This window comes from Pipistrellus kuhlii, unplaced genomic scaffold (assembly GCF_014108245.1).
Source record: "Pipistrellus kuhlii isolate mPipKuh1 unplaced genomic scaffold, mPipKuh1.p scaffold_m20_p_7, whole genome shotgun sequence".
In the NCBI taxonomy this organism is placed as follows: domain Eukaryota; kingdom Metazoa; phylum Chordata; class Mammalia; order Chiroptera; family Vespertilionidae; genus Pipistrellus; species Pipistrellus kuhlii.
Window position 1 is genome coordinate 7,315,607 of NW_023425573.1, and position 27,243 is coordinate 7,342,849.

Here is a 27,243-nt window from a genome sequence, read left to right on the forward strand (position 1 = left end):
CAAGAAAATGCATGCACATATATGGAAGTGGTGGTGGGGGCAATGGTAAGATATGTATACATGTAATACCTTAATTAAAAAAAAACAAAAAAGAAAAAAGAAAATGCATGCACTTCAGTTCCAGGAGACTTCTGTTTCTCTGATAATTGCCCCCTTTCCATATTTCTCTAAAAATTGACTTCTGCCAGAGTACAGAAGATATGGCTACCTGGCTGTAACTGGTATGAAGTAGGTCAGGGATTTAAACAGACTCCAGACTATTTAAATCAGGCAGACTTTTCTTTTTTTCCTCTCTCTCTCTCTCTCTTTTTTTTCCCCCAGACAGACTTTTAAGCAACCTTTCTGTAATTCCTGAGCCCTTCTGGGTGAAGAGACATGAGCTAGCTGGCTTCTGGGTTTGCCCAGAAGAACTTGGGAGAGCAGGAAAAGCTCAAACCTCGGACAATTACTCCTCATCCATTTTCTCTCTCATACAATTTTATGGACATCTCTCATCTGCTTGCCCTTTTTATTTCTTAACTGCTATTTGAGTGAGTTATAGAAGGGAATAAACACAAGCGTTGAAGTCACATGGTTAACCAGAAATTTCCTATTTATTTTCTTAAATAGAATATACTGGACATACTTTGACTTTTTATTGATGATTTATAGTCATTCTGATCATGCTTATTATACTGTACTTCAATAGCCTCAGAGCATAATATAAATCTTCAATGTTGGTTGTCTAAATTTGGTATTATAACCCTGTTAATATATTATAAAGGGTTGCTTTTCAGTTCTCATACAACAACCTTGTATATAAATTTTAACTTGTATATAATACCTCAAATTCTATTTGCATATTCAACTCGGGAACTTACAAGGACACTGGTATCACCCATCTCAGCACTTTCAGAATCCGGGTCATGACTCAATAACTAAACTTTAGACTCTTCACATGATTCTAAAAACAGTCACAGGAAACTGCAAAGTCCATCAAACTGGTTACTTAGCACTTCGTATCACACCAAAGGCTATCTTAAATCGGGTGATTATTAGAAATGCATAGCAAAAGCTGTCGTATTTACTTGACCTTTCTAAGAAAAACTATATTTTCCAGATACTCCTAAAAATATTCATTTTCCCCCCAGAAGACATTCCCAAGTTCTGGTTTAGATTTCACTGGCATTGGAAACTGAAGGTTGATGCTCTTTCAGTATAAAGGCCATTGTTACCTGTCTCAATTAAGGCAAGGTACTGTCCGAAGGAAACTGCTTTAGCTCCCTGTATATGTAAACATGGAGCATCATATTTTCCGGACCTCAAACGAGACTTGAGGTAACATCCAATCCCTGATTTTTATCATCACAAAAAAGTGTTACTGTCTAATTATGTACTTATACTAGTTTGGCAGGTTCTAATCCTGTGTGGGTGTTAGAAGTATTAAAGGATTTTCTACATTACTAATTACTAAATATATACCAAGCTTTCAAAAAAGCATTACCAGTGAGATACTATTTGGCAACTCTCTTTGCAGCATCTTGTAAATACCACTGCGAAGGAACATCCCGAGGTATTTCATATTAAATAAATCCCAACTGGAAAGAGGCATTCCCTCCTGGGTAACAGGGTAACAGCAGTGAAGCAGGCAAAGAGGTCACTTCTAGTGGGCTTTATCCACCGTGGCACTGGGCAGTCAGCTCTGGAGTGCCTTCCACACAAGTGCTGGCCATCTTGAACACCCATTATCTTCACAGGAACCACTAACTCCATGTACAGTGAGGGAGACAGTGTTAAAATGCTCTTCCAACGGCAGCAAAAGCCACAGTGAATCCCACCTCTTCAGGCTCTCAGATTAGAAAAGAAGGCCTCCAGCAGCTCCAGAGCGCTGGCCAGTGGATTGGACACCACCGCCTATGAGAGGCCCACGTCTGTGACCAGGCAAACAGGAGGGAGGGGGCCACAAAGGGCTCTTCAGCACAGGACACAAGTCTATGTGGGCCCCGGGGGGCATTTGGGGGTACAAAACAGTTCATTAAATTGAACAAAGTGGAACACCTAATAAGTGAGCATTATTGGCTAGTCAAAGGAACTTAAAAATCCTAGGAGTATGGTTCCAACTTTCTCAGCCTTCCACTGGCACAGAGCTGAGTGCTCCACGGCCAGATGATGCTCTGGTGATGGACACAGCTCCACAGGCTGCCAAGCTAAGGAGTCCCCTGGAAACCACCAGGCCATTCCTGCAAGTACTGAAACCCTGAAGCCATGTGGGTCCTAGGAAACACCTCATAATCAGACGTGGCTGGGGCAGCAACTCTGTGAGCAAAGATTTGGTCCCCAGGTATTATTGATCCAATGAAGGAATGGGTGTTTTGTGTTTTGTTTTGTTTTTATTCTACTCACTTTAAATACAACCTTTCGGAAAACGAAGCCAATTGCTTCAATTTACTTTACTCTAAAATGGCCCCACCTTGATATCTATTTAATGACCTCATCTGCTTCAGCCAAGTTCTATCGCCCAGTTCATACCATCTTCCTTAAGAAACTCTCATAAACTCAGCCGTTCATGGTGACCAAGCTCTGATTTTGGTCAATCCACTCCTGAATAATGTGAATAAATGTTTGAAAAGAAACTGCATAGGCCTCAGTTCCTATTTGATATTCCAGGCTTTATTTCTAAATATAACAATATATTCACTATTCTATATGCATATCTTTAAACTCCTCAGACTTATCAACCAGCAGGGTGTATCAATCCTATTTAATAAATCAGTGGGCTGGTAAGCAAAAGAGAAAAAAAATATCTATAATTGGGCACATATATCTGAATTTGAGCTTGGCAGAATAAGAAAATGAAAAAACATTTTAGAGAATCAGAGAACTTGTGACCGTAACACCAGTTTAATTATTTACTTTCATTAAACTGAAAGGGGGGTAGGGGGAAGTGGGCAGTGATGTTCAAGTATGAAAACAGTTTGGCTGTACCAATGCCATATAAATTTTTAATAGTTCACACAAAATTGTACCATTCAAACTTAAAATAGCTTTGTGAGGAGCCAGTACTGTCTGCTTTCTTGATTTCATGGGGATTTTTTCTTAATTTTCAGATCTGCCCTGAGCCACGCCAACTGAGGCCCAGTCCCTCTGACAACCCCTGCCCGGAAGTCTTCGGGAAAGAAGGGAACTTGAGCTGTGCCACAGTAGAGATTTGATAAGGAAAGCACACAGAAACACTGTAGGAGGGTAATGTGATTACAGTGATAAAAAAAAAAAAGAAAGGAGACAAAGATTTGTATCTATTTGATTCACTGACATATACCCAGCACCTGGAACCTAATAAATAAGAATGGTTTATTCATGAGCCTAAGTGGCAAAACCAATCTTAAAGGAGCAGAAGATGGATGTTTGTTGAGAAGAGAGGTGAATAAACCACCATTCCCCTACTTGAGGCTTTTTTCCTTTGAGATATAACTGACACACCATAAAATTCCCCCTTTAAAAGAGTACACTTCAGTGGTTTTCAGTATATTCAGAGGGTTGTGAAACCATCACCACTGTCTAAGTCCAGGATATTTTCATCACCTCACAAAGGAAATCCTGGACCAGCAGTCATTCCCCATTCCTCCTTTGTACCACCCAATAAGGTCAAGGGAAGTAGGGGTGGGAGCACCCGCAAGCCCTTGGCAACCACTAATCTACTTTTGATCTCTATGGATTTGCCTATTCTGGATATTTCAAATGAATGCAATCATATAACATGTGGTCCTAAGTGACATCTTTCACTTAGCATACTGTGGCATGAATCAGTACTTCATTGTTTTGTATGTCTGAATAATATTTCTTTGTGTGAATATACCACATTTAGTTCATATACTGGTCAACTGATGAACATTTGGGTTGTTTCCAATTTTCTGTGATTATAAATAATGCTGCCATATATATATATATATATATATATATATATATATATATATATATATATATATATCCATTTACAAGTTTTTGCTTGGACATATGTTTTCAATTCACTTGGATTTGGGTTTAGAACTGCTGGGTCATAAGGTAACTCTAGGATTAACATTTTGAGGAACTGTCAAACTATTTTCCAAAGCAGCTCCACCATTTTACATTCCTACCAGCAGTGTAGGAGGGTTCCAGTTCTCCATTCTTGCCAACACTGGTTATTGTCCATCTTTTTCATTATAGTCATCCTAAAGGATGTGAAGTGGTACCCAATGAAGTTTAGAACCAAATAAGAGTGACACAGGACTGAAACAGATAAAAAATATGTCACCTTCATTTTTGATAGCACCACACTGGAGGAGACGATTCACCAAGAATCCAATAGGCGTGTTAATGCTACACCCCGAGTTAGCCAGACTTACCCACCCAGGCACAGACAACATGGGGAAACCAACCCTTCACACCTCCCCTCCTCCCACAAGCACACCAGGCGGCCACTGTACAACTAAGAGCATGGAAAAGTTACAAAGAAGGTGCTCTTCCTGTAGGGAGATGATATCACACAAAAAAAGAGAGGAAGGGATTACACAGTCATGCCCAACCCCTTCCCACCAGCTAGGTCGCTCTTCTGACCCTGGGCAGGAGTGAGCAAGGGAGCAGGAAGAAGTCAGAATGAGAAAAATAGAGCAAGCAAAGGACAATTTCCCTACCCAATAAGGGTTGGAGCACTGCAACTCCCTATCCCATCTTACCCTGCTGGCCAGGTGGTAGCTCTTTTTATAAGCAGAAGAGAAATCAAAGTATTAGCAAGCACTTAGAGCAAATGGTTCATCTTAAAGGGGTTTAATAGAAATGTGCTACATTTAAAATATTCTTTGATACTGTCATATGGATGTCTAATTCTTTTATAAGGACAAAAATACTAACAATTAACTTACTTTTAGTTGGTTCATAATGAAGTTGATCAACAAGTCAACAACACTGCTTTATTGTATATTGTGTGCAAAGCACAATGCTAGAAACTCCAACAAAAGCTAATTTTGTGTCGGGTGCAGAACTAACGTCTCTCCTATGTACTTACTGACGACCTGGCACCGAGGCTATGTTACCTACTTTGGTGGTTGACCTCTCCAGTGCCTATATTTTCTTCACAAGGAAAGGTCTTTTCATCCAGAAAAAGTAAAGGCCTAAGACATGAGCCCCTTCTAGCTGGGAGTGGGAACTAGGCAGGAGCCAGGCGATGATGAAGTAGGAAAACCTAGACAAGCTTCACAAAGTATGGATTCATCACTTTGTTTCCAATTAATTCCCAGAATATTTTAAATGTCCACATTTATATTTAACTCCAAAGCCAACAGGCTACTTGTGAATCTGTTTCTCTCTAATTATGTGAATCATAGTGTATGTGTGTGTGTGCGTGCATCTGTGTGTGTGTGTGTTTGTGTGTATGTGTGTATTGTGTATATTAACATTTGTCTAAAGAGTTTTGAGATCTTTGGAAGAATGTTTGCACAAAGCAGGTTTATTTAACCCAGCCAATCTTATATGTTAACTTCTGGTACTCTGTTTAAGATTTTCTTAATCAACATGAAATGCAATGTGAAGTTTTTAAAACAATGTTTTTAAAAATATGTATGTAATAGTGGTGGGAATGAGAATTTATATAAACTTTGAGAAAGAAAAGTTCAATATGTACCAAAAGCCTTAAAATAATATGCCCATCTTGACCCAGAAAAATCCCATTATCAGAATTAATCCTTTAAGCAATGATAAAAAATGTGTTCAAATATGTCTGAAAAGCCTTTCTTTAGATTAGAAACAATCTAAATATCTGCTAATTTGTGATTTTTAAACAAATTATAGCAAAATAAATAGGAAAGAATATAATGTATTTTTTTAAATAAAAGTTTAGGAGATTATTTAATGTACACTAAAATACTTACAATGTTGTTAGTTTAAAAAAAATCCTGCTAAAGATATTTAAGGGGCATATCATTTAAGTTTGGGGAAAGAGGTTTATATATAACAGATACAGACATAAAAACAGACGGTTACCATTAATTCATCATATATGAAGCAAGTTTGGGTATATGAGCTGTCTGAAGAAAATGGATCATAAGCCAAAGCTGGTTTGGCTCAGTGGTAGAGCGTCGGCCTGCGGACTGAAGGGTCCCAGGTTCGATTCCGATCAAGGGCATGTACATTGGTTGCGGGCACATCCCCGGTGGGGGGTGTGCAAGAGGCAGCTGGTTGATGTTTCCCTCTCATCGACGTTTCTAAGCTCTCTATCTCTCTCCCTTCCTCTCTGTAAAAAAATCAATAAAATAAAAAATATATTAAAAAAAAGGAAAATGGATCATAAATAAGAGAAAAGCAATGAGCACAAATACAAACTGCAATGAACTCATATTTGGCCAGCATTGAACTACCCTTTGTTTTAAATTTTAGTGTCAACTGACACAAGATTTAGAGTGTCTCACTAATGATAAGATCTCCTCTGAGGACCTCCAATGACCTCTGGATGCCATTAGCTATTCTGCTTCTAATATATATATATATATATATATATATATATATATATATACACACACACACACACACACACACACACACACACACACACTTCTTAGTGATTAGTTTAGGTCAGGTCACTGCAGCCTGCAAAGGTGGCTTGTTTGCTGAGTCTATAAAGTTCTCTGCAATCTCTACTCAACACTCATGACTCAGCATCCGCAGTGCTCCCAGCCCTGGCATGAGGACAGAGCTGTGGTTTGTCCAAGTGCCAGGAAGCACCATTGCCTTGCTTGATTTAGCATTTCTGCTCACTTTCCACAGCATTAACTTTTAGGGAGACTAAAACACCCCTTCCCCCCCTCCCCAAATGCAGCCTCAGGCAAGATCTGACGGACCAGTAAAAATAACATATGGACGTCCTTAATCTGTGGCAGAAAATTTCACAGGTTTAGAACACACATCAAATCACAACTGTGCCCACTGTGGATGGGACAGTGATAAATGCTGAGTAATGCCATGTCCCCCAGGGCAGTATTAACAAGTAACTCTTTGTTGCCAGGCTATCAGAATGACAAACCCAGGTCTCTGTGCTGCACAACCCAGCAAACCCACACATGAAAGGTCCACTTTTCTGCCAATACTCTAGCAATTTAGAAAAGAAAAAAAAAAAAAAGAATCCAGTGACTGTCCCCACTTTGGTTTGTTTCCCTCTGTGTCCTCTCTCGTGCCTGTGGTATCTGTGGACACTGCTTCGGCTCAATGGCATTCTGTGGACTTTCTGCAGATCTGAGTCTGGACAGAGCCATTCCACTGGCAGAAATCACCGTTCCTTCCCTACAAATAATCCACCTCTGATTTTCATCTAAACCCACGTGCTCCTTATTGAAGGGAACAAAAGTTAGCCTCCCACTGAAGGAAATCAAGCACCCAATTACCTTTCTGTTACAATGCTTGCTGGCAGGCTTATTTGCCTTCTCTCTACCTTCATTTCTTCCTTTGCACAACAGGAATAATAATATCCGCCTCAAATAATTGTTGTGGAGATGAAGAGGGAGAATGCTCCCTAAATCTTCCTTCCCCTACCCATCCTCTGGCCTTCTGGGCACTAAAGTCACTTGGATTAAACATTCATTCTAATGACCCACCCAGTCTTGCCATTCAGTTTCTATGACCATAGCCTGGTTATCTACTAATTTAAAAATGCTGATATGGAACTGGGAAGCTCTTTTTACCATTCACTTACATAAAATACTGTACGTGTAACCAAAACAAACGTTTCTTTACTGGCCTAAATATACTGAATTTCTACTGATATCTTCAACCCTTGGAAGTTTTGTTAAATTCCTTCTAAATGTACTTTAAAGTTAAAACGTAAAAATTTTGGGGCCATTGTATAAGAAGACAGATACTTTTACTGAGCTAGCCATCAAAACAATGCAGTGTGCCTTGACCAGGCCTATGACTAAGTCTATTTCTACTACAGGACTTCATACACGGTTACCGTACCTTAGAGTACTGCGGCTTCCCATTCTCATAGTGAATCTCCACGTAATCAGAAGACAGCAGGCCACTACAAAGGAAGGACGAGAGAGTGAGTTCTGCGTCTAAGATTTTTGGAGGTTTAAAAATAATCAGCTCAGTAAACAGATATGAGGGGCATGTACACCACAGACAAGTAGCTACAGTCCAGAGAACAAAAAAGGTCATTGTCAAGTCTCAAGGTTATCCAGCAACAAATCCTCCCTCAGTCTGTTTAAAAACACAAGACAGAGGTATTTAAGGGAAGCTTCTTTTATACACACTATCCATCATTTGATTGATATGTCAATTAAAATAGAACAAACAAAGAAGGCAGGGAACAGGAGGCGTTAGGCCCTGTAAAATCCCACTAGCATGCTCTAATAATTAGAAACTCATAAAACATAATCTCCGAGGAGGAGGATAGAATCAAGGCCGGGTAGTAGGTTGCTCAGGCCACACGATCCCTATTACAACTATTCAACTCTGCTGTTGCATCACAGAGCCAGCCACAGACAACATGCAAATAAAAGAACACTGCTATGTTCCCGTACAGCTCATTTATGGCCACTGAAACATGAATTTCACGTAATTTTCACACAAGGTGAACTATTCTTCTTTATTTTTGGTCAGTCATTTGATATTGTTAAAAAACATTCTCAGTCCAGGATTGTACAAAACTAGATAGAACTGGATTTGGTCCAAGGGCCATAATTTGCCAACTCATAGTTATGTATATAGATTTTGAAGTCAGACAAAGTAGGACTTAAAGTCTAGCCCAGCCCCTTAATCATGGTGTGACTAAGGACAAGTTACCTATCTGCCTTTATGGGAGTCAAATGAAGAAGAGAAAGATTGTGAATCTCACAGGACACTGTGAGGACTCAACGAAAACGCATATGCAGTGCTTAGCCCAGAACTCAGCACAGAACACGCGCTCAGCAATGGCATTGAGGCTGTCACTGTTGGTTTTAATTCAACTTCTTCGAACATGTTTCTCTGTATACAATGTGGGACATGCAAAATATGAAAGCACACTGGGATGCTTTAGGGCATTTGGATTCTCGTTTGAATTCTTCTACTAGAAGTAATAACAAGTGATAACTCGAGTTTACTGAACACTTACTATGTCCTAGGTACTGTGTATTAACTCATACAGTCCTAAGGGTAACTGAAGGATAACAGTAGTTCTGCTAAGAGCTGGATGTGTGTCTTAAATGTAGGCCTCCATTTCCTCTTCTGCAAAAGGAGGGACTGGAGCAGAAGAAACCTCGGGTCCCTTCCTGCTCGGACAGTCTATTTTCTGTGATTCTACCTAACTGTAGGTTTTCTTTTTAGGAACTCTTGACACTACTCCTTTAACCAACATATGATAGGACTCAATGATTTTGCAGTTCTAAAATGAGCCAATGAGGAGGCTGGAGGAGGGTCAGAGCCAGTCAGCAGAGTTCATGGGAGTCGCCCTGCGCATCTGGCATGGTTTCCTACATGAGCCAAAGGGCAGCCTTCCCAACACAGAAATAAAGCACATGCCTGTGCCCTGGACAGGTTTTTGGTTTTTTTTAATGGAATTACTAATTAAATGTGTGTACCTCTTGATGATTCTACATGGCACATACTCACTCCCTTTTAAAATCTAAATAATCATCAAAAATAACAATTCTTCACTCTATATCCTTGGGAATACCTTTCATATCTAGCTAATGAAGTCAGCTAGCAGCGCCAGGAATATACATAAACAGGGCTGTTGATAAGAACATTTCTCTGAGGAGCACTTCCTGTCTTGCCAGGAGACAGAGAGGTTGCGCTAACTGCATTCTAATTACCTCTCTCTACAGGTAATTCATTATTTTCAAAATTCTCAACCACACAGCCACTGGAGCATGTCTAAGGGTGGCAAATAAAAGTTCCTTGAGACTGCTACTTTTGCTTGTAATTACAAAGGCAGATGGCTTTCTAACCATTAACTGCCACATCTGAAAAAGGTCACTTTAATTATTCTATTTTTCCATTTTCAAGGGCCTCACCCTCCACCCCATGACCCAAGCGACACACTTCTTTCTAGTATTGACTGCTCTGGGGAATATTAAAGAAGAAAAACAGCTCCTTTTCTAGGAGCCTGTGACAGACACTGAGATGGACATCAAAGGACACCATACGCTCCCATGACCCGTTACTCCACCTTTCCACCTCCTACAAATAGCACACATCCCCATTTGCTCCATCCTTTCCTCCTGGCTGACCAGTTATCCTTCCCTTGAAACTTTCTTTCACTCATTGCAGCATCCTTAGCACTTGTATGATGCCTAGCACACAGCAACCCTAATCAACATTTGCTGTGTGAGCTAACACCAACCAACATCTACAAGACGTCAGGACCATACCATGAAGGGTGAGCGGCTTCTAGTGTTTTGGAAAATAACTTGGATCCTTTGCTCTAAAGAATGAAACACGTGCTTTCTTTTCGGTAACCTTGTCGTGAGAGCTGGTGAGTGGGATAATCAAGCATGTTGTTCAGAATGAGACAGCATAGGTAACGGGGCCTGAGGCGATGAGGAAGTCTCCTAGGAAAGATGGGCACTGGGCTCCTGGTGAACCACCTGTTCTCCATGAGCGAAAATTCACTCAATTTGCTGCAGCACATAGTGGAACTACCAGTCTCTAGAACGTCCAGTTCTGAAATGAGCAGGTTGAGCCCTCTGGCTGTATCTCTGATGAGTTAGTTCAGGTGTCTTCAAACTGCGGCCCGCAGGCCACATGCGGCCCACCAGGTGTTTTGGGCAGTGAGTGCAGCCGAGGTGTTACAGTAGGAATTAGTAGTTCATATAGTCCGGCCCTCCAGCTCTCTGAGGGACCGTGATCTGGCCCCCACTTTAAAAAGTTTGAGGACCCCTGAGTTAGTTCATGGAGTGGATTGCTGGGGGCATAACCAACTCTTTTGAAGGGACCTAGAAGCCAGCAGAGTGGGCTTTCCCTCACCAGCAGAGCTAAGGAAAACCTAGGAGAAGAGTACCAAGCACCACGGCTTAACAACTGGGTGCTCCATCATGTATCCAAAGCAGGCCATTTCTGGGAGGCAAAAAGAGGTGTATTAATAATTATGCCAGGACAACAGACATACATCAGGAAGGACTGTTTTGGTTACATAAAGGTCAAATGTAAGGTACACACATTGAGTTCTACCTGAGAGCTGTCAGGCGTGTCTATGGGTAAAAAACACTCTCAAGGTGAGATGCTACTAAGCAAGCAGTGTGAGTGTGTCTTCTCTGCCAGTTGTTTTGGGTTCTGTCGTTGCTTTACATGCCATTGTTTTATAGCAGTCTTGAGTGGGCACCTCGGTTTCTCTTTCTCAGCACCTAATATTAGCAGGTAGCTATTGGGAGAGGAGTGAGCAGTGGAAGGTGTGGAAGCTGGGAAGCTGGGAGTCCACGGTCACTTGCAGCCTGGACTTGTCAGGTCTTGACTCACCATGCAGTGCGACACAATGCCTTTGTTCTGAAGTGGGCAGTAGCACAGATACCCTAATTCCAGTCTCCTGGGTGAAACACAAATCAGTTTCCATATGTGTTCAAACTGGAATTGGGACAGAAGTCAATATTTATGTGAACAAAGAATGAAAAATTATGTGTAGAAAGAAAGGAATGCCGCTAATATCCATTTTCATAATGCTCTCACATGATTATCCTCTAACAGTGTTTAAATTCTCAGTATTGGGAACCCTGATCATCCCAAATGGCCCTTAACAGATTCACCCAAGAAGTCTGCTGCCACCCTCCCCACCAGGTCTCACATTTGTATTTAATGACAATAAATGCTGGTCATTGTGGATATTCTCAGCTTCATGGAGCTTCAAGCATCAGAGCATTGTACAAGGAAGCACCATGCCTGCTCCCTCATTTACCCTACAGGCTTCTCTCTTTTTCTTTTATTAAACATAAGTATTTTTAATTTATCCAATACTATAAACTGCAATGAAAAGAGACACAGAATTTAAACTTGGCACATTCATACACACATAAGAATGTAACCTTACAATAATCCTTCTGCCCTTCCATTGCTTCTTCTTTTGAAAACAATAGACTTAAAAGTAAAATGATTTTTCAGTCACTTTTCTCAGGTTTTAAGTTTGATTTCATCCCACCTAAAAACATTTTTACACCAAAAGTTGTTTCAACTAGAAGTTATGTACTCCTTTGGATACAATACAGTAAGACTTTTAAGCTGTGTTAAACTATTGTAGGTATGGAAAGGTTGGGACTTAAGGGTGTAAAAATATGTTAAGTGGATGCAAGTAATTATCGGTTGAATTGAGGCTTTGCATTAGGTCAAACAAAGGTGGCCTGCCAGGCCTGGGCTGGGGAATGTGGGCAGACCTCATAGGCACAGAGCTGCAGGTGGAGAGCATGCCTAGTACAAGCAGGATGGAGGTGTCGGGGTGTAAGCTTGTTGAAGGGTCACAGCAGGAATTTAATGAGTTCCTAAACCACATAAGAGGTTGCAGCAGAATTTTAATGAGTAGGCACTCCTGCATCTCAAAGGTAATGGTTCCATGCACCATAATACAGTTAAGAACACCCTAGTATATTAAAAATGGGAAACAAATGCAGGCTGCAAGTTACTAGAAAGGGAAGTAGAGAAAGAAGATGTTAGGAGGGAGAAATGGGACAAACTTGAGGCGCTATAACAGCTGAGCACCCTGACTCAAGCTGGCTTGATTTGCCAATTCAGAATTCCCTTCTGAGAAGCCAGCACCAATAGAAACACTTCTAATTAAATAAAACAGAAAGATGTTCAATTCCTCTTCTCCGACTTTTAACTTAGAACACATGACTGCCAGTATCTCTGGAAGTGGACCAGTAATTTTGAAATTCCTCTATGATACAATTATAGTTATTCTCACATGTGTGGTTTTACAACCCCATATGTCATGAAACAAAAAATTTTAAACACAAAGAAAACTGCATCCAAATAAAGGTGACATCTTTTTCGAACACAGTTACACATAAATGAAATGCTTTAACAATTTTCAAATAATGAATATTAGAGTTTGTCAAATATTGCTAATCCAGGGTATGTTCTGATCTGCCCAATATTTAGTTACACCAGAATGAAACCAGGCATTATACATAGTGAAATTGTAGGGAATGGATATGCATCCATTACTATCAAGCTGGCCTTCTAATGACCTTGTCCAGAGAAATGACTTTCCTTCAAGTCCAGTTCTTACCACATCATAGAACAAGAACTCCCTGCTTCTACCATTTTTAGTACATATAGAAAAAGTGCACATTTGTTTCTACAGCATCCATTCTTCCCAGGTATGCATGCATGGTTATAAGATAAACATGCAAAAATAAAATATATTTCTATGTGCACCGTAAAACAACCTAGGAATAACTCTGGGGGAACATTTCTGCTAACTTTTTAAAGAGGAGTGGCAATAGGACCTTATACCAGTATACCACAACAGTAACCAAGATACAGCGAGCACTGCTCTGATGAAACAGCCCAGAGGACAGAACACAAAGTTGAGAAGAGATTCAAGTTGTAAGAAATGTGTCTCTGATTTATCTTCATAGGAAAGAAACAGCATGTGGCCAGGCGGCTGCTGAATTTCCCCAGAGCACACAGGATGTGGGGGTGGGGAGAGAGGCTAAGAGCTGAACCTGTGGCTGATACACATGTCCCAGGAAGAGTTCCCGAGGTGGAGGCAACTAGAGCAGGCCCAAGCCCATTTTTTTAAATAACCCAATAGGAAACAGTAAGACCTAGGCAACCATTTTTCACAAAGTTCACATCAAAAATGTACAATGTAGAAACAATGGCATTTTAAATTGGTAGAGAAGGGAGTAAAGAATAAATATGTTTGGAAGACCTGACTAAACACTTTAGGAAAGTTAGATCCTTACATCAAATCTTATACCAAATAATAATAGAGTTATTAAAGGAATGTATGTTTAAAAGGAAGCCATACATTTACTATAAAAATATAGCTGCATATTAAGGAGACGCCATTTTAAGCATGACATTAAACCTAAAAATCATTTTTTAAATGACTATAAAAATTTCTGAAATTTTCATAAGTTAAAAAATACCATAAATAAATTTTCCAGACAAACTGAGAACAAAAATACAGAATATGAAAAACAAAGCTTTGCTATCTTTAACACAGGAACCAAAAACAAGTAAAAGCAAACAAGCCAACAGAAAGTGGGCAAAGAACATGGGCAGATGATTCGCAAAATAGAATGTACTAGTACCCAACGCAATTCACAGAAAAGGAAAAAAAATACTAATGGTGATCAATCACATACAAATCTACAATTATATTAGTAATAAAAGGCCCGTAAGTTAAAATAGCCATGAGGGACCACTTTCCCCCATCTGTTTAGAAAGTAAACATGAATGATATTAAGCAGAGCTGGCAAGAACAGAGGAAAACAGGCACTCCGAGCTTGCTTACTGTTGGGAACATGAATTAATGTAATATGCCTTTCCAGAGGGCAATTTAGCAATAGCCATCAAAAGCCCTGAAAGCATGTTTGCTCTCTAAATCCGAAAGTTTTTTATAATCTTATAAGTGCTACTTATAAAAATTTCCTGAGGAAATAATTAAACAGGAACAAATAACCGCATGCACGCACACAGCTATTCTCTTCAAATGATATAGATGTGAGTAGGTTTCTATGTTTTCACAGACTCTGGGAAAGATGCAAAAGATGTTCACAACATCATTCAATAAAAATAGAAAAAAACACAAATGAGGAAATATTACATTATGTTTGATAAGTTTTTTAAACTGTTTCTATATGTATGCTCACAGATAGAAAAAAATATCTGCAGAGACATACCCAAAAATATAATAGTGTGTTAGTGCTTCCTGTAAAACTTACAATGGTTTTTGTTTTCTTTTGTTGACCCATAATTCCTCAGGTTTTTACAATGAATGTTTTCCTTGTTGATGTAAAAAAAAACATGCTTTTTAAAGGAAGAGAAACAGGAAGGGAATTGACTAATTTCAGGCCCAAGAAAGGAAATGAGCCCCAGACGCTGACAATACCACCACCACCGACCACACTGGGAGTAGTGGCCCTGCCTGGCCACCTCTGCCCCCCTAACTCAGTAAGACCAACATCTCCTGAACACCAGATGGAAGTTTGGGTGAGGACAGAAGCGAAACAAAAGACAGTCCGTAGCCTCAACGTGGGTATAATGTCTTAATCCAATGGTAGGCAAACTGCGGCTCTCAAGCCACACATGGCTCTTTGGCCCCTTGAGTGTGGCTCTTCCACAAAATACCACAGCCTGGGCGAATCTATTTTGAAGAAGTGGCATTAGAAGAAGTTTAAGTTTACAAAATTTGTCTCTCAAAAGAAATTCCAATCGTTGTACTGTTGATATTTGGCTCTGTTGACTAATGAGGTTGTCGACCACTGTCCTCATCAAAATAAGACAAGGCAGCAAATACCCTAACATCGTAACAAAGTTTCGAGGGTTCCAAAGGAAAAATTAATTTCCACTAAGAGGATGGGGAACTTTTTAAAAGAGAAAGCAGGCCTTGACAGGTCCAAAACAAAATATGGACAGGAACATATGGGCAGGACACAGCAGGTCATACGAACAGGGGTCAGGGTGTGCAAGCACATGAGGCAGGAAATAGTTGAGACCCATACAGAAGCAGCTAGAAGTCTAGCGCAGCCAGGGCATCGGTCACAGGGGAGACAGAGTCAGGGTCAGATTTGGGACCCGACAGAACATAGGTTTAAGCAAAAAATTGGGACTCTGAAAGCAAAGGGCACTCACTCTAGGGCCAGGACTCAGAACTTGGAAGGCTGAACATGGCTCTTGCCTTGAGAAGAGCTGAGAGCAAGTAGTGCATTTCCGTCCTCAGAAACTGCTCGGACTTGAGGGCCTGAGAAGGGCTGAACAGACATGTTCCTTTAGCGAGTCAATTAGAGCCATCTGCAAAGTAATTAATGCTAGCAGCAGGAGACGATGGCCAGAGCCCAGCAAAGGCCCTAAGAAAAGGCCTTTCCACATGTACAGACCTGTGGTTTTAATTTCCCTTCACTCATTCAATGAATGGCTGAAGACTGGATGGGAGAAAAACAATGAGGCAAATGAGAGTCAAAGGAAAGATGAGCAAAGATTCAAGATAGGTTCAAAATTTCCATTTGTTTAAATATCTTTGTTGTAAATCAGCGATGTTAGTCCTAACACTTGTTATGCAAATGCTAGTACGAACTTTGCAATTTTATGCTGTTTTAGCAAAGAGTTAAGTTTTGTATAAAATAACCACAATTGTCTTTTTTATTTTAAATATATTTTATTGATTTTTTGCAGAGAGGAAGGGAGAGAGATAGAGAGCTAGAAACGTTGATGAGAGAGAAACATCGACCAGCTGCCGCCTGCACACCCCTGACCAGGGATGTGCCCGCAACCAATGTACATGCCCTTGACCAGAATCGAACCCGGGTCCTTTCAGTCCACAGACCGACGCTCTACCACTGAGCCAAACGGGCTTCAGCCACAACTGTCTTTTGTGTGCTCTTTTCCTGCCTTTTTACCCCACCGAGGTCTGCTGTCTCCTGCTGCCACAATCTGAGCATGCTTGGTATCTCCTGGCTGAACTGAGACCCAAGTCCTCTGCAGAGCAAGGAGTCCCAGGAGACGACAGATTAACGACAAGCCTGCACAGCCCTGCGAAGGAAGAGGCACTTGAAGCTGTCACTGCACTACGGTTTCTCTGTACTAAGCACAGACAACGCTGTGCAATTATGGTACCCTTCATCCATATAACACAGGCACACTGAGAGATAACCATAGTCTTCCCAAGTATTAGGAATGCTTAAGAAATTATCCCAATGTAGCAATTAGAAACATATCAAACCAACATGGCAGGTAAGAGCATAACATGGCAAAAAAGGGAGGAGGAAGGAAAAGAACTTCATAATGATTTTCTCAGTCAAGTACAAAAGGATTATCATACAAAATGGCACCAATTTTTTAAAATTACCATTTAGGGAAAAAAATGATCTTCAAACGTATCACACCTTCGGAGCACATTTATTAGAAAATTATTCACTGAGTCTTTGATTGTTTAAAAAAAAAAAAAAGAAAGAAACCCATAATGTGTGTAAAGGCTAATTTGTCCAACCAAAGAGGATTTTTCATTCTTCCAAATTATGTACCACTTCAAAATAAGAAGAAAACAGACTTTTGAAAATGACAGGATTTGTTGGAAAAACTATCCTTCACCTGGAGCTCCTCTGGAAAGGGGATCTCTTCCAACCAGTGTGCATTTCAGATTTGATGTGGCTTATCGGAGCGCTAAGTGGGCCTTTTTCGTTTTGCTCCCTGTTACAGCCTCAGTCACAGGAGAATGCCTGAACTAAGCAGGCAGCCAGAGCTATTTGTTTGGTGAATGAATTAACATAAATCAATGAATAAGTGGGTAAACAGGAATCAAGAGATCCAATTCCTAGTCTTTCTCTGCCACTGACCATCTCTGAGATTGAGGAGCAAGTTTTCTTCCTAATAACAACACTAGATTACAATCTCTCTAAAGACACTTCCAACTCGTGAATGTGAGCATGACTGACATCATCTACCCTAAAAACATGCCTGTGCTAAGCTGGAACTTGAGAGCTATGCCTGCACACATCTCATCCATTTGCTACAGGCTTTGTCAAATAATCAACTGTCCGTCCGTCTACTGGGCCAGTATGCTGGGACTTCAGATTGACCCATCCAGATGGTGCTGAAAGGACAGTTCCATTCATGTCTCCGAACATACTGTACAGAGCTGCTTTATAATATTTTTCTAACTCTTCGTATTTGTACCTCAACCAAAAAAGAACACCTCAATTCAATTCTAAGGTGTGAAGTTATAAACCCTTTCTACACATCAGATTAATAAAGAACAGAAAACATTTTCAAAGAAGCTAATCTGAGAGCTAATGATCAAGGTCTGCTAAAGCCACATTTGTGTTAATACCAATTTATTTAAGTGGTGTGTTGAAAATCAGACAACCCAACTACAAAACCATTACTTCATGGTAATTAAAACTATTCCAAAATTTAAAGTCACACTAGCATGTTTTATCATAAAAATTTTCCAAGGGTAACAGAAAAATAAGTACTTATGATAAGTAGCTTATGATAAGCAAATTTCATGAGATGTGATGTCACTTTGAAAGACTTGTATAAAACAGTGTGTAGAGGGCCCCTTGGGAATGCACATGGATGACAGTTAAATTAATGTCAGCGGGGTTCAAGGTGCCTGGCATGGCAGTCCCCTGGAAACAGCCTCCAAACTGTCGGAGACTGTAATCAGTACCAATTTCTTATCTTTATCCATGTGCTTGGAATGAGGAATGAATAGGACCTTGACTTACCCAAGTCTTGATATGCTAAATCCCAGAAATGAGGGAATGAATAGGACCTGGGCACACCCAAAACTTCTATAACCTTAAACCCCACTCTGAAAATCAATAAATGCGCTGTGCTGTCTGTGGTGGGAGGTTGACTGTCTCTCCATCAGAGTGGCAGCCCCCACCCAGATCCCAGGTTGATGAATCTATTTCTGCCTCTTGATTTCTTTTTTTCCCCCTTTAATTTCTTACTCCCCAGCTCCTCCACTCAGGAACCTGTCATTTTCTGTATGGGTCACGGAAAACAGAGAAACAGCCCCCTATTCAGTGATTACAGGTTACCAACTTAATCTATTCCAGTCTAACTATACAACCTGAACATTTTGTGTAAAACAACAATTGAATTTTCATCTTTTAAAAGCTACTCACATCACTAAGTATTCGTATTTGATTTTCTAAATTTATTTAAAAGTCTTTTCAAATAATTTATAGGCAGACACCTTTCTTCTATTTTAATGCGTATAATGTCCCAGTAATCAAATCAAATCAATGGTGGTAGAAAAAAGTAGATTTATAAATAACATTTTTAAGACGATTTCTATAAATGAGCTTTTCCTCCAGCCAGATAATGTTCATTAAATTGTCTAAAAATTTTAGGCCCATGTAGACAATCTTATTCATTCACCATTAAAATGCCTTTCACTGTTTGGACCAAAGCAAAATTTTTGTAAGATTCTAAAAGCAGTCAAATCCCAGGGAGACTGACACAGAAAAAAGGAGAAACTTCTCTATTTAGATCCTTTTAGAGAAACTATTTTTAGTTTAATCTTAAAACCAGATATTTTTAGAACCCTGGTGGAAATTGTAATAATTGTATGTGATCTATAATGGCAAATTCACTGAGTATCAATAGTAAGTTCCAGAATCATTACTGGGTAGGATTGGAGATGCTGAGGAAGGAGAAAAATCCTTCATATGTGAATTAATTCATATCCAAGAAAACCATACCAAGGTGAGTAACTTGCAATAAGGGTGGAAAATAAAGTGGACTACATTCGGAGAAATGTAGTAAAAATCAGAACCTAGCAGTCTGGTATAGTCAAAACTCTAGGTCAAGAGAATAATCAGCAGTTGAAATGGGTGGAGGCTAGAGGTCACACCAGCAGGTAAACATCAGATAAGAAAATGAGATTCTCCAAACTACCATCCCACATAAAGGGCAGGTACTATGTTCTCAGTATTGTTGCCTACACAGAGGGGGCAGTCTAATGCAGTTTTGTTGATGATGAGTCAATAATTCAGGAAACTCAGAAGAAACAAAAGATAAATTGGCATAACCCACTCCACTCCAAGGAATCCTCAGGAAGCTGAGTGTCCTCCCAGCAGAACTTAGCCTTTAGGGTAAGGAGGGTGGGGCCTCAGACTGGACTGGCAGAAGCAGGAAGAACGCCTCTTCCTGTCTCTATCTCACCAATAAGTATCTGTGAAATCAAAAGCCAATCCCAAGGAATGTATGGCTGAAAGAAGAATGGAGGATGGGAGCAGATGTGAGAGGAAGATTACTCTAAGGGCAGTTCTCAATATAATTTCAACGCCTACCTAGAATTTTATGAAAGGTGTGTGTTTGTGATTTCTTATTGGACAACCCATAATAAACAGTAAGACATGGGAATTCTGCTAGGATCAGGAATCAATGAGGCAAAGAGAAATTGAATGCTCTCAAAATGGTTGACCAAAATAGAACATTTCTAATTTTTCCTTATAACATCAGACAAGAGAATGCTGGGTGACAGTGCACTGAATATTTTTTTTTAATTGTCTAAAGTTTTACATACGTCTCCTTTTTCCCCAATTGACACCCCCCATCCAGCCATTCCCACCCCAGACAATCCCCCACCACCCCATTGTTCTGTGTCCATTGGTTATGCTAATATGCATGCATACAAGTCCTTTGGTTGCTCTCTAACACCCCCTCCCCCCTAATCTACCCTGCCATTTGTCTCTGGATCTATTCTTATTCATCAAATTATGTTGATCATTATATCCTACATGAGTGAAATCATGTGATATTTGTCTTTCTCTGACTGGCTTATTTCACTTAGCATAATGTTCTCCAGTTCCATCCATGTTGTTGCAAATGATAAAAGTTCCTTCTTTTTTGTAGCAGCATAATATTTCATTCTGTAGATGTGCCAAAGTTTTTTAATCTACCCATCTGCTGATGGGCACTTAGGCTGTTTCCAAATCTTAGCTATTGTAAATTGTGCTGCTATGAACATAGGGGTGCATATATGTATTCTTTCTGATTGGTGTTTCTATTTTCTTGGGATATATTCCTACAAGTGGGATTACTGTGTCAAATGGGAGTTCCGTTTTTAACTTTTTCAGGAAACTCCACATTGTCTTCCACAGTGGGCTGCACCAATCTGAATTCCCACCACACTGAATATTTTCATTATATATTCTGAACCTTTCATTTTAGCCTAATTCTAATTCCAGTGAGACAGCACAAACAGTTGGACCCTTGTAAGGACTGTTAATTCTCCTCACAATCTTTTTTTTTTAAATATATTTTATTGATTTTGTACAGAGAGGAAGGAAGAGAGATAGAGAGTTAGAAACAACGATGAGAGAGAGTCATCGATCAACTGCCTCTTGCACACCCCCTACTGGGGATATGCCCGCAACCAAGGTACATGCCTTTGAACGGAATCGAACCCAGGTCCCTTCAGTCCCCAAGCCGATACTCTATCCATTGAGCCAAACCAGTCTCGGCTCTCCTCACAATCTTAAACACATTTTCCTTCTATGGCATACAAGGAATATATTGTACATGCTTCCACCTCTTTATTTTCTTCTGAAAATTTATTATGTTCTATATCTCAACCTGAATGGTGGGTGTGTGTATATATATACCCACCACATTTATATTATTCTTTGTCCACATTTATATTATTCTTTGAGATGTAAAAATGTATTTCTACTCTTTTATGTGTATAGCTCATAATTGTAATAAATTAAAGGAAAAGGAATCCAAAGCATCTATAAGTCATAGAAGCAGAAGAGCTCAGTACAATTCTGACATTAAAAATTTTGAGACAAACTGAGCCAGAAATGGACCAAGGAAAAGGCATCTTGCATGGGAAAGCTATCACTACCAAGACCAGAGGAGAAAACTCTAAAGCATATGTGGGAGGTGAAAAGCACAGAGAGAACAAAAGGCAAAGAACTTTCTCCTTCTCTTAAAATAGTAGGCTTATTAGGCCATTTTTAGACTACAGTGTTCATGCAGGAGCCCATTTCTATTAAAAGAGTAAAACTCAGAAAGGGAACAGTTCTTGGGATATACCAAAGTATGAAAAAGGAAAGTATAGAAATGTAGCAAAATGTAATAGTCCTGACAGGATTTGAGCAACATGTGATTTTTATTTTCAAAATATTTAACTCTCAAATGACAGGGTTAAAGAAATAAAAGATTAAAGGGGAGAGAGAAACATAACCCTTGCACACACCGATTTTCCATGGAATTATATTAAAACTGAAGAATGTGGGTGGTGCAAGGTTGCCTAAACCTCATAGAGAGTGCTGTCACCATAAATAACTGGTTTCAAAACAAAATGGCAGCCCTGGCTGGGTGGCGCAGTTGGTTGGAGCATTGTCCCATGAACCAAAAAAATGGTGGGTTTGATTTCTGCTCAGGACACATACCAAGGTTCCAGGTTGGATCCCCAGTCAGGGTACACACAAGAGGCAACTGATTGATGTTTCTCTCTGTGTGTCTCTTTCTCCCTTCCTCTCTTTCTAAAATCAATAAGAACATATCTTCGAGTAAAGATTTTTAAAAATGGCAGGTGATACCATCTTCTACCCGTCACTAAAATAACCTAACGGCTTAAGTTTTTAAAAAAGAAATCCTTGTTTTCAATAACCAAAACTGCCATGGCTGGAAAAATACCAATCTCAGTTGTTTTCATTAATCACTTACAAACATTTGTAATTCTTAATGCATACAGCTGTCTTCCTGACCTAACTCCCACAATCTCCCATTGTTTATAAGATTTATTTGTACACAGGAAGGTGGAATTCATGAATGACACCACCAACAGTGGGTTTAAGGACAAGTAAGAGCTGGTTACACTATAGGAAGGTAGACTCGCATTATACAATACAAGCCACATCTCTGTTATATGCTCAACAAGGTAAGACCTTTTTCAGAGTTCCTATTTTTTTTCATCAAGAAGCCTGTATTACATTGTTAGACATTTAGAACATCCAATAATTCTGAAAATTGGATTGTTCTAAGAGTGTTTTCACATGCATGCTCAGAAGGTCAGATCAATATTATAAATTGCTCTATTTTTATACACAATGTTTAAAATTCTGTGGCCATGTAATGACATTTAACAGCCCTTTTGGATGACTAATAATATCTCAAACCAGAGGATACTTTTGAGATGACTAATGACTTAAATACCCACATTAAGCTGCATCCCAAATCAGAAAGGGCTGAGTGAAGTAACAGTGTAATGAGCTTTCTTCCTTTTTTTCTGTGCCTCAGGCCTGATCCTTCCTATGTTCTTAACTAGAAAGAAATGTTAGTTTGTTTATCCTTTAAAAGGATAGTAAACAGGTTACTTTAAAAGTTAATTCTAATTTTTTATCACATAACCTCAGATAATATGCATGTGGATATCAGTTCTCCTTACTCTTTCATCTGGATTATAGATATTGCATCATTCTCTACAGTTGCCTAAATGTCACCACAGGTGTCATTGAAAGAATGATCTAAACACCCTCCATCCCTATCATCTCTACCAAGTCTCAGATAACTCAGTGAAAGTTACTAGACCTTTATTATTACCAAGTGAACCTTTCTATAAGTCCAAGGCTGCTGCCACTACAGCATACCCAAGGGAAGAAGTGCATAATGGTCAAATATTTCCAAAGACTGGAAATGCTTTCCTCCGTCTCATTTCCCATCTTTGACTATTATAGATCAATTTGTTTTCCATGTTCCCATTCCTGACATCTATAAACTCTTCATAAAAAACAACAGGGGGATAAAACAGATTAATTTTTTAAAAAAAAATAACTATGAAGCTACATACTGGGAAATCTGAGCCATCACCCAGCTCCCCAGAATATGAACAGACCAAAGCCTTTCAGAGGTGACGTGAAGGAGGTGAACGTGCCAACACCTACTCACCCCACAAAGCTCAAAGGAAACTCTGCAATAATCTCCACAGAGCCCTTCCTGACCCCACGGAGAGATGTGCCTCCCGACAGGAGAGTGACTGACTGGCCAGGAATGAGAACAGCGCAACAAACCCAAACACGCTGTGGGTCCTGGCTCATCTCTCCCTCCCAGGCTGGCTTCCCCCGTAACTGTGCTTCAGCAAACAGCTAGCCCCATGCACAGAACCATAACCAAAAGGTAATGAGCAGGGGACTTGAGCACAGATCCTGAGGAAGACAAGAAGGAAGCCAAAGCCCAGGAGATGAAAGATATATATATCACATCCCAAGGAAACAGAGGAAATGATCAGATAAACACTGCTCTATGGCCTCAAAAAAAAAAAAAAATACAGAAATGACCTCTTTTTAAAAAGGAGCTCAGAGAAACATGATTAAAAGAAAAAAATAGACTACGATGGAAAGGAAACTAGCAAAGCTCGGGGGGGGGGGGGGGGGGAGAATAAGCATTACAAGGATGCAAATCAAGTTGGAAACAGGAAAAGAAAAAACAGGAATCAATGATAAAATGAAAGAGATGAGACAAAAGGTAGCATAAACACATTGTTGCTATTCCTGAGGAACAGAAAGAAACACATGGAAGAGGAAAAAAAAAAATAGGCAAAACCAGAATATAAAATCAAAAGAGACACTTGAATTTGCAGTTCTAAAAGGCAAACCATGTTCCTAGAAAACTTTTTAAAGCACCATTAACACTAAATAGTGTTTTTAATCTGGGAAAGTTGCTAATAAGGAAAACACACACACACACACACACACACACACACACACACACATAATCGTGTAAGGCAGGGGGGAAAAAAACAACTCTCTAAAGAGGGAAAACTAGGTTGCCTCAATCTTATTCACAGCAATTCTCAACACCCCGACATACTCCCCATAAAGTCCTGGACAAAGTATGATGCCAAAATTTCCTATCCAGCCAAGCATATCCTCTTCAAGTACAAGGATAATAAACAAACACTTTCAAGCATTCAAGAATCATGAAATATAATACCCTAAAATCTATCTTGAACAATATACTTTTCAATTAATTTCAGGCAAGCAAAATACAAACAGTCCAGGAAGAATGAAGGGACCATGGTAAAAGGACTCATGATGGGCACGAAATCCCTTAAGAACCGATGCTCGTTGTGGGAACTGTGGTTACTGACCAACATACAAATGTTATAAACCCTGACACTGTAAAGAAAAGGATTATAATATAGGGGAGGAAGAAGGTAAGAAGAAGTAGAAGTATGTTCATTTTTCCTCACTCAAATACACAATCTAGTTAATGATTACAAATAATGTTCTTCACAACTTTACTGGGATTTCTTTTTGTATTTTTAGCAAGTAACATCTCTTGTTATGAAGAAATGCACATCTGACCTTCATCAACTCCTTTAATTTCACTTGTTGTTTTTTTTTGTTTTGAAAATTTGTATCCTCTTGCTGATTAATTCTGAAAGTGGAAACCAGATCTAAACCATCCTGGTGAGGAACCTTAGTCTGCCAATATATATGACTTGCAAATTCAATAACTGGCAGGTTTGATAGTCCCTTCTTCCTCAGCAAGCCACAGGGCTCTGCCAATATCTGAAGAGGAAATCTTATGGGAATCACTGGGTACTTAATAGCTCAAAACCTACATTCTCAGACTTGGAATACTCACCACATTTTTGATATACTCATTCTTCTTTCCACTTAATCTTTACTATTTAAATGATTCGAAATACTTAGGGGCAAAGTGTACAAAGTATTACTCAAATGGATAGCCACCTTCATAAAGTTATTCTGTTACAAAATAAAATAAAACCTCTTTATTCCCAGCCTCTTAAATGTGGTCAGCATCAAAGACACATGGCAAAAAGGCTCATAAAGCCCTGGCTGGTTTGGCTCAGTGGATAGAGCATCAGACTGAAGGGTCCCAGGTTCGATTCTGGCCAAGGGCACATGCCTGGGTTGTGGGCTCGATCCCCAGTGCAGGAGACAGCCAATCAATGATTCTCTCTCATCACTGATGTTACTATCTCTCACTCCCTTCCTCTCTTAAATCAATAAAGAAATATATTAAAAAGAAAGACAGACATCTTATTTCTCAAAAAAAAAAAAAGGCTTATGGAGTCAGTGAAATCACTATTTTAAAGGCAGGACACTTGGCTAGAGAGGACCTCAAGTCTTTATTCAAGGTTACTAAAAACTTGATTTGCATAAAATGCTAATAATTTTGGTTAAGAGCTGGGCTGAAAGGGCAGGTTCCCTGACAGCAAAAGTTATAGCCTACAGCAAGAAAACAGACACGAGATCTATTATATAGCTGGTCAACCAGGCGAAACAATAACCTTGAATATTTCTTAAAGTTAAATTATATCTAATATATATTCTATCAAACAAACAGGGAATTATTTAACCCATTTTAGAAGGATTTTTCAAAAATTACCCTTTACTATACCAAGGAATAAGCTTTAGTTACCCGGAAACACCACTTAATATAAAACAATCCAGTCCCCAGCAACCTTATATAAATGAAAATTCACAATATAAGACCTTTAAAAAATAGCCTGGTATAGGTTTTAGGAGATGGGAGAAAAATAGGTCAAAATTTACATAGTTTCAGCAAACATAAATGTGTAAGTGGAACTGCGATAATTCTGAGTGGTTTTTAAAATAGAACCTTACTATAGTTTTCAATCAAGGGCTTCCATGAATAGAAACATAGAAAATAAGAGACTGCTTAGAAACCCTTACCCTAGCCATCAAAAAGACCAAGACCAGAATCAACTTATGACAGAATATTTGCAAAAGTTTATTAATGGGCAGGAAATAGAAACTGCACTTTGTTGAAGTGTATTATTCCTGTTAAGGGTCTATTATATGTGCCAGTCTCTTTCACATACTGCACCTTGGTTAGGCCTTCCATCAGTCTCAGACTACAGTTTAACAAACTGAGGCTCAGAGTCATTCTATGATTTTTCCCAAAAATCAGAATCAGAATGCCATAAATGTAAATTGTATTTTTTCACTACACCACAGGAGTAATTTACTCATCACACAAGTAACCACTGCACTCTACCTAGAGTAAGGCATGGCTCCAGGTGCTGATACACCATATATTCCTTCACCTCTCTTCCTTTTCTCATCTCTGTCTCCTCTCAACCAACCTTCAGACAGTGCCTTTTTATCTCATTTATTATAAGAAATCATCCAGCCCTGCCGCTTGGCTCAGTGGTTGAGCGTCAACCTATGAACCAGGAAGTCATGGTTCAATTCCTGGGTTAGGGCATATACTTGGGTTGTGGGATCCATCCCCAGTATGAAACCGGCAGGAGGCAGCTGATCAATGATTTTTCTCTCATCATTGATGTTTTTATCTCTCTATCGCTCTCCCTTCCTCTCTGAAATCAATAAAAATATTTTTAAAAAATCATCCACATAAACTTTATTCTTATCCCACAGGTACCAATCCCTCTCTTACCTTTAAATAAACATAAATACAATTCTGCAAAGTGAATATGCTTCTCCTTTTTAATTAAGCTAACTTTTCAAATTAGCACCATGACAACATCAGACAACACAAGTGCACTGGAAGAGGAAAACTCCATTTCCCTGAGGATCAAAGTAGCTTGACCAAATTAATGCAACCCCAAGGGGACTAATTTAT

General features: G+C 39.4%; 1 protein-coding gene across 3 annotated transcripts in view; it reads right to left on the reverse strand.

Moving 5' to 3' along the window:
- Positions 1-27,243, reverse strand: part of ADAM23 (ADAM metallopeptidase domain 23) — a 151,992-nt gene that overhangs the window by 71,645 nt on the left and 53,104 nt on the right. For all 3 annotated transcript variants that reach the window (XM_045575415.1, XM_036421844.2, XM_036421843.2), the window contains exon 4: positions 7,963-8,026. In XM_045575415.1, the coding sequence (XP_045431371.1) occupies positions 7,963-8,026 (64 nt within the window). The remainder of the gene's footprint in view (positions 1-7,962; positions 8,027-27,243) is intronic.